The following is a 17,552-nucleotide window of genomic DNA, read 5'->3' on the forward strand; positions in this document are numbered from 1 at the left end:
CCCGCGGGGTTGTCTGTAGATCTGAGCCATCTGCTGAATGGCCGAAATCTGAAATAATGGCCCAGGAGGTGGTCACTTCAGGGCCACGTCCTCTGGCAAGTTATTGGAGGAATAAGGTACCCGCTGTTCCACGGCCCCCGGCAGCGGCCGGGACCGCGTTCTCCCTCACGGGCCACTTTGGTGGCACCTTAACACCTTCCTCGTCAAGGACTGTTGGGAACCCCAGCACTCATTAGTCTGAAGGTGCTGCTTTGTGTTACGTGGTGTTTTGAAATGCGCAATTAGAGAAGCGTGGGAATGAGGGTGCTTTCCTTTGATCGCCAGGCCCCTGTGTCCCCGAGACAGAATCAAACAGTACTTCTGGGACACATGACTTGACCACCCAAGCGCACAGGAAGGGAAGCCACTCGCCTTCCTTTGCTAGTGTAGTTGAACACCTTGCAAGGCTTCCACAGCCCGATTCGATCCCTGTAAATCTCTTCCCTCGGGGAAACCCACTGGACCTTCCCCCCTTGCTTGTGGTACGTTACATTACCAGCGTCTCAGTGGCTCCAAGCTGGGTAATTTGTCTTTTAAGCGAAAGGCATTGTTTATCACTATTCAGTTATCTCAATTCTGAGTCCCTTGCTGAGTTCCCAGGAACCAGTAGATCCTATATTGAAATATCCCCTAGAATACATGCCTACTCATTCCTCGTTTATCAGGTTGACATTTTAATGTAGCTGCCACGTATCTCCTAAGTATTTACCTGCTGTTTGTAATAATGAACGCAAGTTACTCGTGTAAAATGATCAGGTCGTCATTATTTCTTGTATTCTGATGTTTCTTCTCCGATGAGCTACATGGCTTTCTCGGTACAGTGCAACTGTGTTTTAACTTTCCAGGTTTTCAGTGCTAATTTACATTTTAACTGTATTAATGAGATTAAGCAAATTTGAACATTTTTATTTCAGATCAGAGTTATTCATGAAAATATTAAAAATGGTGAGCAATTTTATCCCTTCATAGTTTTACTTAAATGCTACAGACTTGCTCTCAAAATAGGTACTTACCAATAAAATACTCTTCGAAATTAGATACTCCATACCAAAGTTACCGATAAGGTTTCATTTATCTCTAAAGTAACTTGTTATTGGTTGTTTCCACAAAAGGACAAAAATCACACAACACGTATCTTTACGTTTTTTACTTAAACGTAGACAAAACTGGGAAATGTATGCAAAGTTTAAGATGTTCTGTGTTCCTATTTAGAGTAATTACCAGTTTTCTGTTCCTTTTTTTTCAGGACATATTTTGATAACATAGTCGCAATAGACTCTCTACTTGAACACATAATGGTAGGTTGGTTTTTGTTTGAAAATGATTCATGTCCTAATATATGGGGGAACATTTTAATGCATTATTAGAGGCATAAGCTGTCTTAAAATCATGATGGAAAGACGGCACTTAGTGATCTACAGGTGTTGGTTTGATTTCTTTGTGACTTTTGTTCATTGTGAGGGGGTTTGAGTAACTTTTGGGAAAATGTCTGAGCTTTTCATTATTTAGTGGCGAGCTAAACTTTGAAAAACATTCGGTGCCTTCTTATATTCTCCAAAAGACCTTGTGCATATCGACCATACTGGGGATTCCCAACCACTTGAGGTTCGTTCTGTTTAGTTTTAGTCTTACGTGTTCCTCTCTTCTGGAAGACTAGTGGGCACTTGGAGCTGAAAGCCACAGGAAGTAGACTTCTATGAAGTGAAAAATATTAAGAATATAGAAATATAAATATATGCATCAACATAGCTTGACTAGGGAAAATACTTGTTGACTGGTTCTTGTATTATTTATCTTTTTTAAGACCGTTTTTGTTGAGATGTAATTCACATACCACACTATTCATCCGTTTCGAGAGGTCAGTTCAGTGGTTTTTAGCATATTCAAAGATACGTGAAGCCATCACCAGTCGATTTAGAACATTTTCATTACTTAAAAAAGACACTCCGTGTCATTTTAGCCATCATCTATTGAGGCCCCCATTCTCCTTCCTGCCCACCCCCGCCCCCATCCTAAGCAACCGCTAACCTAATTCTTTTTCTGTGGATTTACCTGTTCTAGACATCTCCCATAAAAGAGATCATGTAATATGTGGGTTTTGTGCCTGGCTTTTTTCCCTTAGCGTGCTGTGTTCAAGTCCTCCCGTGCTGTAGCAAACATCAGCACTTCACTCATTTCTGTGCCTGAATAATACTCTGTTATGTGGATAGACGTGCACGTTCTTTGCCCATCGTCAGCTGGTAAACGTTTGGATTGTTGCCACATTTTGGCTGATGGGAAAAGTACTGCTTTGAACATCTGTATAGCTTTCTTCGCTTGAATACGTGTTTTCAGTCGTTCCGTACTTAGGGAGTGGCACTGCCGGGGCGCGCGGGGATTGTGTGTTTCACTTCCGGAGGAGCTGCTAGGCTGTTTTCCGTGCAGTTGCACCAGGTTCTGTTCCCGTGAGCAGTGCACCCGGGTTCCGGCTTCTCCACGTTCTCACCGACACTGGCTGCTCCTTGACTTTTTGACCTAACGCTCATATTCCCCACCGGTAGAAAAAAAGGAAAGCCACTGAGCAGAATATAGACGCAAACATCCGAAATCAGTGGTAAACAGCAAACCCAGGAGGAAAGGTGACAGCTAAGAAGCATTCACCCCAGGAATGCAAGAGCAGTTCGACGTTAAGTAATAAATTAACGTAGTTCCCGATTCTAATTGAGTAAAGGGAGAAAAATTACATTATTTTAAGAATGGATTACAAAAACTTTATAATACTCAACACCCAGTAGATGCAAACTCCTAGCAAATTAGGAATACGAGGAAAAGTCCTTAAGTAGTTGCATAGTATCTGCTGGGGTCCTACAACCAACATACCTAACGATGAGATATGGGAGCTTACACCCTGAGGAAAATTTGTTACTCTCCCTGCTTCCATCCAACAGTGTGCCTTGTTTTCACTGGATCTTAAATCCACTCTTGTTATCAAGAAGTTGCTTTCCACTTACGAGTAAAGCTGTGTGTGTGTGTGTGTGTGTGTGTGTGTGTGTGTGTGAGTGTGTGTGCACGCGCACACATGTGGGCATGAATGAGAGAGGCAGGTGGCTTTTAGAATGACCTTCTGATGTTTGGAGTTCATAAATGTTCCCAAGACAGGTCTAGGATTTCTGATTTCAGCACATAAGAGTACCAGTTCAAACTGAAAGCCTCTCTTTGGGGAGAATGAAAATGTGAACGTTATGTTCAGAATCACTGATCTTAAAACAGAAGAAGCCTTTCTCACAACCTGTGATTGTTTTTCAGTTGATTTTCTTGATTTTCCGACATATTCAATAGCACACTGAACAGTAAAATTTGCCTTATCAGATATATGCACTCTCTTCTTTCTGTTACCTAATTGTGGGGTTTTTTTTAATGTTTATTTATATATTTTGAGAGATACCTGTGCACAGGTGAGGAAGGGGAGAGAGAGAAACTCGAGCAGACTCTGTGCTGTCAGCCTGGGGCTCTATCTCGTGAACCGTGTGATCGTGACCTGAAGTGAAATCAAGAGTTGGACGCTCAACTAAATGAATCACCCACTACCGCAAATTGTATGTTTTTTTTAAATGAGGCATAATTCGGGCACCTGGGCGGCTCAGTCAGTTGAGCTTCTGACTTGATTTCAAGAGTTTTAGGTAATACGTCATAGAGGTTTTGGTTTGCATTTTCGTGACGATTCATGAGGTTAATTAAGCATCTTTTTCACATACCTGTTGACCATCCGATGTCTTTTTTGGAAAAATATCTGTTCAAGTCCTCTGCCCGTTTATTAATTGGATTGTTGTGTTTTGCTGTTTAGTGGTATGCATTTTTTATATATTTTGCATATTCATCCCTTACTGGATATATGATTTGTAAGTATTTTCTCCCATTCAATAGATTTCCTCTTCATTTTGTTGATGGTTTCCTTTGCTGTGCGAAAGATTTCTTGTTTGTGTATTCCCACTTACTTTTCCTTTTGTTGCCGTTGCTTTTGGAATCAGATCCAAAAACAACAGAAAGGAACAAAAAACAAACCAGAAAAAAAAAAAAAAACATTGCCAAGACCAGGGTCAAAGGACTTACTGCCTATATTTTTGTTCTCGTAATTTTATGGTTCCAGGTCTCCCATTCAAGTCTCTAATCCATTGTGAGTTCGTTTTTCATGTGTTACAAAATACTAGACCAGTTTCATTCCTTTGCATCCTGGCTGTCTAGTTTTCCTGGCAACCCTTATGGAAGAGGAGACCCTTTCCCCATTTATATTCTTGCCTTCTTTGTCACAAATTGACCATCTGTGTGGCCTCTCTATTTTGTTTTTATGCCAGAACCATACTGTTTTGATTATCATAGCTTTGTCATATCGTTTGAAACCAGGGACCGTGATACTTCCAGATTGGTTCTTTCTCAAGATTGCTCTGGCCATTTGCAGTATTGTGTGTGGAATGTTAGGATTCTCTGTTCTAGTTCTGTGAAAAATTCCATTGGGATTTTGATAGGGATTACATTGCATCTGTAGATGTTTCGGATAATACAGTCATCTTAACAATATTAGTCCCTCCAATCCATGAGCATGGAGTATCTTTCCAATTATTTGTGTCTTCAACTTTTTTCATCAGTGTCTTACAATTTCCAGCATACAGGTCTCTCCTTTCCTTGATGAAATTTGTTCCTCGGTATTTTATTCTTTTGATGCAGTTGTAAATGGGATTATTTTCTTAATATCTGTTTGTAATAGTTGGTTAGTATATAGAAATGCAGCAGATTTCTGTATGTTCATTTCATACCCTGCAATTTTACTGAAGTTGTTCATTAGTTCTAAAAGGTTTTGTGTGTGTGTGTGTGTGTGCGTGCCCGCGGAGTCTTTAGGGTTTTCTCTCTATAAAATGTCAGTTTTACTTCTTTTTATCGAATGTGGATGCCTTTTCTTTCTCTTACGTCACTATTCTGGCTAGAACTGCTAATACTCTGTTGAACAAAAACGGTGAGAGTGGCATCCTTGTCTTATTCCTGATCTTAGAGGAAAAGCTCTCAGCTTTTCATCATTGAGTGTGTTGTCTGTTCTCACTGTGTCGGTCTCTTCCCCGTGTTGGGCAAGCGTCTTTATGACCATTCTTGAGTTCTATCTAAGTTACCGATCTCCATTTCATTAGTTTCTTTTTCTGATGCTTTATCTTGTTCCTTTGTTTGGAACATATTCTCTATTTTCTTCATTTTGCTCAACTCTCTGTGTTTGTTTTCTTTTTTAAAAATGTTTATTTATTTTTGAGAGAGAGAGAAAGAGAGAGACAGAGCGTGAGCGGGGGAGGGGCAGAGAGAGAGGGAGACACAGAATCCGAAGCAGGCTCCAGGCTCCGAGCTGTCAACACAGAGCCCCATGCGGGGCTCAGACTCACAGGCCGTGAGACCATGAGCTGAGCCGAAGTCGGATGCTCAACCCACAGAGCCCCCCACCCCAGGCGCCCGTCTCTGTGTTGTTTCTCTGTACGAGGTGAGACAGCTGTCTCCCCCCGGCCTTGCAGGGGCACCTTGTGCAGGCCTCATCGTTCAGCTTCCCCTGGCGCCTGATGGTCTTTCACACCTTTGCGGTCATCTCAGCAGCCGGATGTATTCTTGTTAGGCCCCCTCGTGAAGGGTGTGCTAAGACCTAACAGTGCTACACGCGGAAGGATGTGTCAGTGCCTCGTTCCTGGCTGATGAGAAGGAGAATGTCAGGCAGCAGCTTTTAGAGGATGCAGATGTACGTACGACCGTACGTGGGCCTCAGCTGTGGAGCTGGCCTCCAGGGCGGCTGAACTGGGGGACATTTGTAAAACTTGGGGCTCCAGACGAGCGTACGAGCTCCTTTCTGAGAGGTACTGGCGAGCTGTGACAGGGCCGAGGAGGGCACGAAGATGGTGTCCTCGACCAACCACCCCTGATGCTCCTCTGGGGTCTCCAGGTGGGCAAGCCTGCGACGGCTCCTCAGGTCGAAGCTCCGTGACAAGTCCACAGGCCTTTTTCACAGGAAGGAGGGGTGTGTTTCAGTCTGTTGTCGGTGTCGTGCCCTAGGGGGGATGGGGCGAGGGGTAGCCTGGATTGTCACAGTCCTGTAGGCCCCGATGATGCAAGCCCCCCACCCCCGCCCCGGCCACCAGAGCCAGGTGATCAAGGAGGACCCCCTGTGTGGACTGCATACACCCACCAGCGGTAGTGAGGCTGACGGGCAGCACTGGGCTGGGGTGCACCCACCGGCTTTCACGGCCTCTGGGGTGCACCCATCAGCGCCGTTAAGGTACAGGGGGAGTGCAGAAAAGGCACCAGTGCTTTTGTGTCCCCCAGGGCTCCTGCCCATCTGGCAGACACTTTAAAATTAGCAAATGAATCTCCTTCAGGTACATTCTAGGAGCTTCTCCAACTGCTGCTTGTGCGCTGGTCCCTGAGGCAAGTGAGTCTGTGTGTGAACCCTTTAAGGCAAGTGTCCCAGGTTCCCATAGCGCTTTGGGTCCACCGGGTGTGGCCCCGTCGGTTGTCAAAGCCAGACATTGTAGGGCCTTAGGATATGGGTATAGACGTACACATACGCACATGTGCGTGTGGATCCAGTCTTCGGTTTCACTTGACCAAAGTTTTTATCGTGAAGGATGGCTGAATTGCTTCACGTGCATTTTTGGCGACATGAAGATCATTGTATCATCTCTTCCTTTGTTTTATTGCTATTATGAAATGTTAGAGTTTATGATACTGAACAGTTCTGAATAGTTTTTAAATATTATAATACGTTAATTCCTAAGTCTGATTTACTGAAATTTTTATTTATGAGTTTTCTCTGGGTTCCAAGGTAAATTGGTCTGTGATTTGCTTTTTTATAGTGTCTTTGTTAATTTTCAGTATCAGTGGCATAGCAGAGCTTCGAAAATAACTGAAAAACTTGTGTTCTTTCTGAACATAGGGTGGAAATTTATTTGTTGAAGATTCTTAAGTGATTCATATTTGAAATCATTTGGGCCTGATGCCTTTTATGGAGATAATACTTTGACAATTTTTCAATTGTCTGTATTATTCTGTTTCTTCTTTTTTTTTAATGTTTATTTACTTTGAGAGAAATAAATAGAGGGGCAGAGAGAGAGAGGGAGAGAGAGAATCCCAAGCAGGCTCCGCACTGTCCCCTCAGAGCCCGACACCGGCCTCAGTCTCATGAACTGTGAGATCATGACCTGAGCCGAAACCAAGAGTCAGATTCTTAACTGACTGAGCCACCCAGGAGCCCTATTATTCTGTTTCTGCTCAGATTTTTCAATTACTTGTCAACTCACTTTTCTAGAAAATTGGCCGTTCTGTTTAGATTTTTATAATTATTAACATAAGTATGTGCCAAAGTATTAAGCATTTAACATGACCTAGTCAGTAGGGATGCAAATTTTGCTTTTCATAATGTAATCACTAATAGTTCAGGACCATTATTATTATTTAAAAGTTCAAGATACCATGAGTTTGCAGAATAAATGGGCGATTCTTCCATTTGCCAAAACACAGTCCCATTACTGTCTCCCTAACTTGATGTCGTTCATCCTTCCTCCAATATTTATTGAGACTTCTTGGGTTACGGAAGGCTTATGTGTTTTAACCTAAGGGTTGGCAAACCTTTCTGGTAAAGTTTTACGCTCCATGGGCCAAACGCTATTGCAGACACTGAGCTCTGCTATTGTAGCAGCCTTAAACATTGCGTAAAGGAATGAACGTAATCCTTTCCCAATAAAATTTTATTTATAAAAACAGGCAATGGCCTGGCTTTGGCTGATGGACTTAGTTAGCTGACCTCTACTCTAGGCCTTGTGCTGGGCATTTGCAAGACTGTGGGAGAAAGAAGCAGCTTCTGCTGTCCCAGAACTCACAGGCTAATGGAAAGAGACAAACTGTCAAGTTCTCATAATCTTAATATGCAGTAAAATCAGTCCCTGGCACAGCCTGAACTCAGGGAATGAGTACAATCTATAAAGACAAGTATATGATATGAGATGAACCAGTGTATCTAACCCATGCTGACTTCTTTTCATTGAATCAATAAAGTAATTTCACATGAGATTATATATTTTCCGGTGGCCACAAGGTGGCCCATGTCCCTCTTGCACAGACTTTTGGGATGGCTGTTTTCCTCCAAGAATCAGCTCTTTTTCTCCGAGGAAAAAATCTCATGTCTACAATCTGGGGTCTGCGGTGGCCGGAATTCTCCAACCGTAGTCCCGGCCCGGCAGGGTCAGTGGGATATGTTAGCGTTAAAGAAGTAACTGCGGAAAGAGACTGATGAACAAGTGAATGACAAAGTGAACAGAGTGTTCCAGTTAGAAATGGCAAAGCGTGTTTTTGTTGCAAGAGCCGGACCGTGAAAATAGGTAGCACGAGTTCAAACACGCGGTCTGCCATTTACTAGCCGCGGGAGAGTGGATGAGGAGTGACCTCCTGCCCCGGTTGTCCTCACACGTAAAGTGGAGATGAAAACGCTCCCTGACTTAATGTTATCACCGTGAGGATTAAGTGAATCAAGGCATCCGGAGTGTGTAAACGTGTGGGCACCCGGGAAACGCTTAGTAATAATTACACAGGATCGTTAGTGCAGCAAGTAGGGGCAACAAACGTGAAGACGAACCTCACGAGAGATTACGTGTCGTATTTTGTTCACGACCGACGTGTCGCAAATACCAGCCCGGCAGAATGGCTCACCCGGGGGGCACAAGGGTAAGCCCAGAGGTTCTGGAAGAGGGACCCGCGTGAGGGAAGGGCTCTGAGGGGGCGGGGCCGGTAACTGCGTTCCAGCCCCTTCGAGACCCGTGCGGTGTCGGCAACAGCACGACGTGCATACCCCGCGGCTGTTTGTTTGTCCATATCGGTGCCAGCCGGTGTCAGCACATTAGCAGAGTGCTTATATGCTCGTATTTGTTTAGTTACCGCGCTCATTTGCTGCCCAGGCGGAGTATAGGTCAGCTGACATTTAGATTTATGTCTGATAACGTTTGCCTTTAAACTCTGAATTTCTCGTCGGCTCACTCTTGCTTTATCGTTTGTCTTTAGATATATGCAAAAAATCTGGTGAATGCCGACCGTTGTGCACTTTTCCAGGTAGACCATAAGAACAAGGAGTTATATTCAGACCTTTTTGATATCGGAGAGGAAAAGGAAGGAAAACCTGTCTTCAAGAAGACCAAAGAAATCAGGTACAGCTAGAAGTAGAATGTCCCTATACTGCGAGTGCGGCTGTGCAGGTGTTCCGTTACCCACCTTTCTGTGCCTGTTCACAGGTATGCTGACAGTACTTGTCATACTGTGATATCATTCCCACCAGGACCCGCCTCCTGAAGGTAGTACTTCTGGGAATGACATTGCAGTGCCAGCGAAACCGCGCCTAGGAAGCTTTAGCGTCACTCCTGGAAATGCCGTCTTCCGGAGGCGGTCCTTTTGGAAATCATGTTGGAAAAACTTACTAGTGCTCCCAGGTAGGTAAAGGAACATCCCACCTGGAGTCTGCAGGTCCTCTGTGTAGGAGCGGCGGGGTATCGCCCCCGCCCCTTCCCAGCCGACGGCGGTCTCAGCGTCCAGACCGTAGCGGAAATGGACCTGATAGACTGAATGACTTAAGCACACGAGTCCGTAACCGAACAGCTGGTGTGGTCAGTCAGATAGCACACGCCCGCTGCATCTGGAAACTACAGCCTTCTTCGTTCCTTAAGTGGCAGCTGCCGTCGCTTAAATGGACGGAATGGGGTCTGGCTGTAAGGCGTGCCTGCCACAGGTCGCACAGTCTGAGCCGCTGCGGGGAGCACCGTCACGGACGCCCAGAGATCGATCGTCCTTGCGTTCCTTTGCTTATACGTCTCGTGCAACTGTTTTTCCACGCAAGAGCGTAAGGCGCTCTGGTGGTTGCAAACGCCGTAGGAAAACACAATTCCTCACGAACTAAGTTCCGCTCTTCTTTGGTCTGTCATGTAAGAGAGCGGATCAGGTGCCAGAAACATGCGTGTGGCCCCGAGCCAGGCCTCGCCGCTGCCACTGCCCCTGAGCACTTCCCCTTCTGTGCCGGGCCCTGCATTCCACACTCACGGATTCGCAGTCCGAAGTCGTGGCACTGTTTAGATTTGTTATTTTTACTTGTTTTATTTCTGGTGTATTTGCTTTTTAGCCCCTCAGTAAGTCAGTCTGCACGTAGTCATTTAGGTAAAGAGAGTTCTCTTGCCGAAGGCTCAGTGTCCCTTAACGGTGCTGGTATCGATGTCCTTTTGGAGACGGTCACTCGAAGTTTGCGTGGACGGGCCTGGGAGAGACAGTGAGGGGAATGTGCCGGCCGCGCTCGCTCCAGTGGCCAGCTGATGCCAGCCGTGTATGTGAGCGCCTGCCTTGCCAGGGCCTCCGCTGACAGAGGCAGCCAAGCAGGAAAATCAGGCATAAATCATGAAATGGTTCTAACACTCTTTTCCTACAGCCGCCTAATTTGTTCTGTTCGTCTTGCTCGAAGCGCAAGAAAACCAGGACGAAACAAGCTTGCTCTCTATGCAATGTTGGGTTCATTTTTTGCTCTCTTAAGAAAGTTCATTCTCTTTTGTGTCGACTTTCCTTTTATTTTTTCCCCTAGGGAACAGCCTTAAAGTTGAGCTTTATTTCAGGAACAGTGATTTCCTATAATGTCGAAAATGTAATATTAGGAAAAGTATTTTCCAGCTTTTGAAATCTGTAGATATCGTAGACTGTAGACATCTTTCTTAACTAATTTTGAAACGAGCGCATGAGTTATGATGATACCACAACGAGAAAAGTATAAAATGAGAATATATTTGTAAAAGAAAACACTGATATATCAAAACATAATTAAGGGTAATCAAAGAAAGCGTGCATTTTGACTGTTTTTAAATTTGGCAAATTAGAGAATTAAAGATACTAGACGTTGTAAGTTGTGTTATTTTTAGGCAGCGCTTGTGTCATAAATGCCTTCAAGTCCTAGTCCTGCATAGTGTCTCAAGTCAGGTGTAAACTCTCGTGTAACCTATGAGTTTGGCTGTATGTGTGGTGTGGTGGGAAGTGTACTGGTGTGGACCTCGTTTCTGTTGTGCCACCAGTATTTTAGGAGTACTGACAAATTCCTGAACCTTACGGGCTTCCGTTCACACCACAGTGAGAATTCGTTAAGAAAATTTATGTCCAGGAGTGCCTGGCTGGCTCAGTCGGTAGAGCGTGAGGCTCTTGATCTCAGGGTCATGAGTTCAAGCCCTGTACTGGGCATAGAGCCTACTTAAAAACTAACAAATAAATAAATAAATAAAAATAGGTATAAATAGTTAAAGAAAACTTATATTGCGTCTTGTAAATTACAAGGTGCTTTGCAACTATAAAAGATTATTATTGGTCATGAGAGGAGACTGCTAGTTCATTGTTCAATTTCAACTTGTGACCCAGTGTAGTTTAATGTATTGTGGATTATATCCTACAACAAGCTCTCCCGTGATGACCGTGCAGTGGTTTTCTATTTTACCTGTCCGTATCATGTCCTAATAAGGTGATTTTGAATACGTAAACGTAAAATTAGTGCGAGTATTTAAAATAAAACAGTGCTTTCTCGCTTACTCTTTAGTGGGTGGTGAAATGTTCCATGTTCCGAATTATTTGACATCATCTATATTTTAATTAGCATGTCCCTCTGGTTTTATATCTGCAGATTTTCAATTGAGAAAGGGATTGCTGGTCAGGTAGCAAGAACAGGGGAAGTCCTGAACATTCCAGATGCCTATGCAGACCCACGCTTCAACAGGTAAGAAATAGCTTACGGCCCATCCTTCTCTCTGTCACGTCCCACTTGGCTGGAGCCTCTGTCATGACGCGCCCCCAGTTCCCCACCTGCCATCGCCGTGAGGTCCTTCCTCCTGGGCGCTCTGTGACACTTTCTTTGAACCAACTCTCTTATCAGTCCTCAAGTGTTTTCAGATATTTATAAAATGATGGACTCCAAACCACTAACGCTATCCAGCTACAGGAGATTAAGATGCGATAAACACATTTATACAGGAGCAGTTTAAACTTTTAAGGCTGCTTTCGTTTTTATTATTATTATTATCATTTTATTATTGTTATTATAGTGTCCTCATTTTTTCCTGGGCATATTCTCCATCAAACCGTACCTTACAAGGCAGTAACCTCTCCTGATGAAATTTCCTACCTTGGAATCCCTGTCCCATCATTAATTAACTCTGGAGTGACCTGGAGTGAGTTACTTTATCTCTTGGAGTCTCCGTTTTCTCATCTTTAAAATGGTACAGTGATGCCTATTTTGTAGGGTGTGTGTGTGGGTGTGTGTGCGCGCGCACGCGCGCGCCAGTGTGTCTAAAATTAGAGAAAATACTCATAAGAGATCGGGCAACTTTGCAACAGACAGAAAGCAGGGGCTCCATGGATTGCCGCTTTTATCGGATATTATCCAAGTTGGATATCGGATGGCTTATAAAGGTTTTTTATTTTGTTTTGAGTTTCTTCGGAGAATTAGAAACCAAATTATATAATCTGATTTTAACAAATCTTAAAAATTGAAAGTCTCAAGATTGATGCTGTGACTGGTAGGGTGTAATAGTTCAAATATTTTGACGTTAGTGTTCTATTAATTCAAACATTTGGTTTACTTTAAGAGGCAATTAAATAAACAGTAAGCATTTTTTTCAGAAACTTGATTAATGACGAACATGTGCAACTTGTATATAAACACAACTTTATCTTAGTAATGTTTTATCAATAAATTACGAGCATGTAGAAAATGTCAGGTTTTTTTTCCAGAAAAACCCAAACTTATTATTTTAGCGCTTAAACATTGAAAATATTTATATATCCTTATTTATAAAACTGTTAGATAAAAATTTTATGGGTCAACTTTTAAGAACCATGAAAAGGCAAACAACAGACTGTGAGAAAATATTTGCAAAGCTTGAATCTGACAAAATACTGTCTCCAGAATATGTAAACAACTCTTCCGTTGTAATAGGATACCTCTACCGTAATGAATAGAACCCCACATTTTAACAAACATTTCACAAAAGAAGATGCATGAATGGCCATTAGACACATGAAAAGATGCCTGATGTGAGGGGGATATAATTTGACGATGAGATCTCATTACACAGCAGTGTGAACGGATAGTTTTTAAGAAGTGGCCCCGGCAAGTGCTGGCGAGGATGTGCAGAAGCCTGGGTTCTCATACCTTGCTGGTGGGAATGGAGAAAGGGGCAGCCACTGTGGAGAACAAACAGTTCTGCAGTTTCTTGTAGAGTTAAGCACATACTGACTGCACTCAGTCGGCCGCACTCCGAGGGATCCAGAAAAACAACACGTATCCACCCAGAGATTTGTCTGCACATCTGCAAAACACCATTTTTCACAATTGCCAAAAAACCGGCTGTCAGCAAATACTAATATCCGTGAACTGGTGAGTGGGTAAATAAGATGGGTATTCCATACCCTGGGACACTGCGCAGCCATGAGAGGTGCTGGGCCATTTGTACCGTGGTACCTGCTACGATATGGATCAGTCTCAAAACATTACTCTAAGTGCAGGAAGCCAGGCACGAATGGCTGCCTCTAGCTATCTGGCTGTGTCTGTGGAACTGAGTCCTATTTGTAAAAAAGATTTTCTCGAAATCAGGAGGCCGCAAACATTTTCTATTAAGGATCAGTTAGTAAGTATTTGGGGCCATAACGTCTCTGGCACAAATCCTCAGCTGTGTTGCAGGGGGGTGACAATCCATTCAAGAATGGTGCGGTTGTGTTCCATTAAAACTGTTAACAGGGGCGCCCGGGGGGCTCCGTCGGTGAAGCGTCTGACTCTTGATTTCGGCTCAGGTCATGATCTCACGGATCGTGAGTTCGAGCCCCACATCAGGCTCTGTGCTGACAGCTGCGGAGCCTGCTTGGGATTCTCTCTCTCCCTCTCTCTCTGCCCCTCCCCTGCTCTCTAGTTCTCTCTCGTTCTCTCTCTCTCTCTTTCTCCTATGAATAAATAAATATACATTAAAGAAATAAAAATGTTAACAAAATAGCAGAGGGCTGTTTTGGCCCCTAGTCTGCAGTGTGCTGACCCCTGCTCTAAATTCGTAAGGTGGTAACTCCCATTTAAGTTTGTTTACTAGCAAGTTACATCTCTCATAACATACAGCCAAGTCCAAAAGAATGCTATTTTACCGAATTTATTATATTTTTTCCTCTGCATCCGGTTTGTCTGTGTTGACCTGACCATGCTGGATTCTCAACACCGGATGATAAACTGAAAGCCCCCTAGAGACTGTTCCGAAAAACTCTTGAAAATAAAAGAACAAATTGGTTAGGATGCGTTTGAAAAGATTTTAGCTCAGTACTTCCAAATGTCACACTGTCCTTGAATTTAGAAGCTAAGTGGCCCCATTACAGTTCCTTTGTAATGGAAGCATGTAAATCGCAAAACTCACTTGAGACTTATGACGGAATGTATAGTTCACTTTCTTCTGTGTGTGTGTGTGTGTGTGTGTGTGTGTGTGTGTTTTGCTCTCGAACGCTACCACAGGGAAGTGGACTTGTACACGGGCTACACCACGCGGAACATACTGTGCATGCCCATCGTGAGTCGGGGGAGTGTCATAGGCGTGGTGCAGATGGTCAACAAACTGAGCGGTAGTGCCTTCTCGAAAACGGACGAGAACAACTTCAAGATGTTTGCTGTCTTCTGTGCGTTAGCCCTACACTGTGCCAATGTAAGTGACGCTGTTTTAAATGTCTTTTTACTACTCCGTATCCACTTTGAACCCTTTTAGGTAAAGCAGTGGAAAGGTTTCTCCCCCCCGCCCCCCCCACCCCAGCATTTCCTTCGTAACCCAGAAAAGTGATTCCTGGTTGTACATATTTCACGAGAGGTCTTAAAATGCTTTGGGGAAAAAAAAAAAGCTCTTCTAATAATTTGCATTTGTTTCAAGACGAATCTGTTAAAAACAAAAATGAGGTTATGTAAAGGTGCAATGTTCAAATACAAGGTTTACCTGTCACAGTATGTACTGAAATGAGTAAGGAAATGTTATCTAAACCCTTACTGTCTGTCATATGTCCTGCATCGGAGAGTCTTGTACAAAAGATGGCAGTGACTCCTGTGTTGACACCCCCCCCCCCAGAACAGTCCCACTCGTGAGACCGCGTGGGGCACGTCTCAGCACGGTGGTCAGATTAGGGGTCAGTGCACTCGACCCCCCCACAACACATGTGCCCTGGTCGCTGAATGATCTATTAAGTGAGTTTCCGTTTGTTTTTTAGGCCTTGCTTTAAAATAGTTGAGAGAGGGGCGCCTGGGTGGCGCAGTCGGTTAAGCGTCCGACTTCAGCCAGGTCACGATCTCACAGTCCGTGAGTTCGAGCCCTGCGTCTGTCTCTGGGCTGATGCCTCAGAGCCTGGAGCCTGTTTCCGATTCTGTGTCTCCCTCTCTCTCTGCCCCTCCCCCGTTCATGCTCTGTCTCTCTCTGTCCCAAAAATAAATAAACGTTGAAAAAAAAAATTTAAAATAGTTGAGATAAACATTTGGTATTAGGTAAACTCTGATAATCCTTTAATGATATTACTGGCATTTAAAAGTCCAGGAAAATTGTAACCTTTTACAAAGCTAAACCAATGTAAATGGGAGTCACCACCATACTAATGTGGAAAAGTGTACTTTTTGGAGGTAGAACCTCGAGTTCCATAGGGACAGCCACATAGCTGATGGAAACAGCTGAGAGATGATTAGGAACAAAAGTGGCACAAAGCAGTACTCTGGTGACTAGGGACAACCGTATGCAACTCAGTGCTGTTTAGTAAGAACACCCCTCCTCTGCGTCACCCTGGACCTCTCCTGCCACCCAGTTCATCAGAAATACATTAGTACAGCCGGCAAATACTTTTTGCTTTAAACAAAAGCAAAAAGTACCTGTATTTCTCATAAATCTATATATATATTTATATATAGACAGGCTTACATTTGTTTTCTTTAGTTTAAAAGTTGCAGAGAGGGGACCTCTGGGGGGCTCAGTTGGTTACATGCCCGAGTCTTGATTTCAGTTCAAGTCATGATCTCACAGTTTGTGAGTTCAAGGCCTGCGTCAGGCTCTACACTGACAGCACGGAGTCTGCTTGGGATTCTCTGTCTCTCTCTCTGCCCTCCCCCCAAAATAAATAAGTAAACTTTTAAAAAAGTTGCAGAGAATATAATTTCTATATATCCTGAATATTGGTTTTTATCGGTTTTTTAAATTTTCTTTAGTGTTTTTATTTATTTTCGAGACAGAGAGAGACAGAGCATGAGCAGGGGAGGGGCAGAGAGAGCCAGAGACACAGAATCTGAAGCAGGCTCCGGGCTCCCAGCTATCAGCACAGAGCCCGACACGGGGCTCGAACTCACAAAACTGTGAGATCATGACCTGAGCTGAAGTTGGATGCTTAACCGACCGAGCCACCCAGGCACCCCTTTATGGGTTTTTTAAAAATGTTTCCGGTGGAATCTACTGTAGCAACTTGAGAACCTTATAGTCCATTTAAATATATAACGATAAGGTCATATGATTGTAAACTCTAGCATCATTCTTTTCTCTCTCTGAATATGTATTTCTGTACCCCACAGAAGTTTGATCTAATGTAACATGTTTTAGGCTTTAAAGTGTTTTATTTATTAAGATAAGCTAAAACATGTATAATAAGTGTCAAAAACTAATTTTGGCTTGCGATAGTATATATGTCATTATGTGATCAAAGTAAGCATGTTATGAAATTTTGATAAATGGTTATCAAAAGTAAAAAATATCAATTATTGGAAACTGTTCTATCCTAATAAGATGTCTGTGGCTTAAAAAAATGGTTAATGTACCTATAAATACATTTTACCTATTTTAGACTGAAACTAAGCTTAGTGTAAGTTTTTTATACTTTTTATTTTAAAATAACTTCAGACAGAAGGCAACGTTACAAAAATAATACAAAGGTTCCCTCATACCATTACCTGTGCTCCCCAGTGTTGGTATGTTGCCACTTTTACCTTGATTTTCTTCTTTCCTTCCTCCCTTCCTTCCTTCCTTCCTTCCTTCCTTCCTTCCTTTCTCTCTTTCTTTCTCTTTCTTTCGTTCTTTCGTTCTTTTTCGTTCTTTCGTTCTTTCTTTCCTTCTTTCTTTCTTTCTTTCTTTCTTTCCTTCTTTCTTCTCTCTCCATCCCATTCATAGATGTTGTGTTTCTCTGATCTGTTTGAGAGCGTGTTTTAGACAAAATGTCCCCTAACCCCCAAGTGCTTTTGTTTGTATTTTCTAAAGACAAGTACATCATCTCATTTTTCCACTGCAGAATTTCAAAGTCCAGAAATTCCTGTTGGAACCGTACAAGTTTGTTAGGACTGTCATGACCCGCACTGTAGACTGGCTGGCTTAGACAACAGGAAGTGATCAGCCACAGTCTGGCAATTCCAAGTCCTAGTGTGTCAGTGACTTCGGTTTCTTCTGAGGCCTCTCTCCTTGGTCTCTAGGTGGCCC

General features: G+C 43.3%; 1 protein-coding gene across 7 annotated transcripts in view; it reads left to right on the plus strand.

The window, feature by feature from the left end:
* Window positions 1-17,552, plus strand: part of PDE10A (phosphodiesterase 10A) — a 608,599-nt gene that overhangs the window by 525,700 nt on the left and 65,347 nt on the right. For all 7 annotated transcript variants that reach the window (XM_053222003.1, XM_053222001.1, XM_053222000.1 and 4 more), the window contains 4 exons: window positions 1,286-1,337; window positions 9,091-9,233; window positions 11,723-11,815; window positions 14,585-14,771. In XM_053222003.1, coding sequence (XP_053077978.1) covers window positions 1,286-1,337; window positions 9,091-9,233; window positions 11,723-11,815; window positions 14,585-14,771 — 475 coding nt within the window. The remainder of the gene's footprint in view (window positions 1-1,285; window positions 1,338-9,090; window positions 9,234-11,722; window positions 11,816-14,584; window positions 14,772-17,552) is intronic.

The sequence above is a fragment of the Acinonyx jubatus genome, chromosome B2, assembly GCF_027475565.1.
Source record: "Acinonyx jubatus isolate Ajub_Pintada_27869175 chromosome B2, VMU_Ajub_asm_v1.0, whole genome shotgun sequence".
Lineage (NCBI taxonomy): Eukaryota > Metazoa > Chordata > Mammalia > Carnivora > Felidae > Acinonyx > Acinonyx jubatus.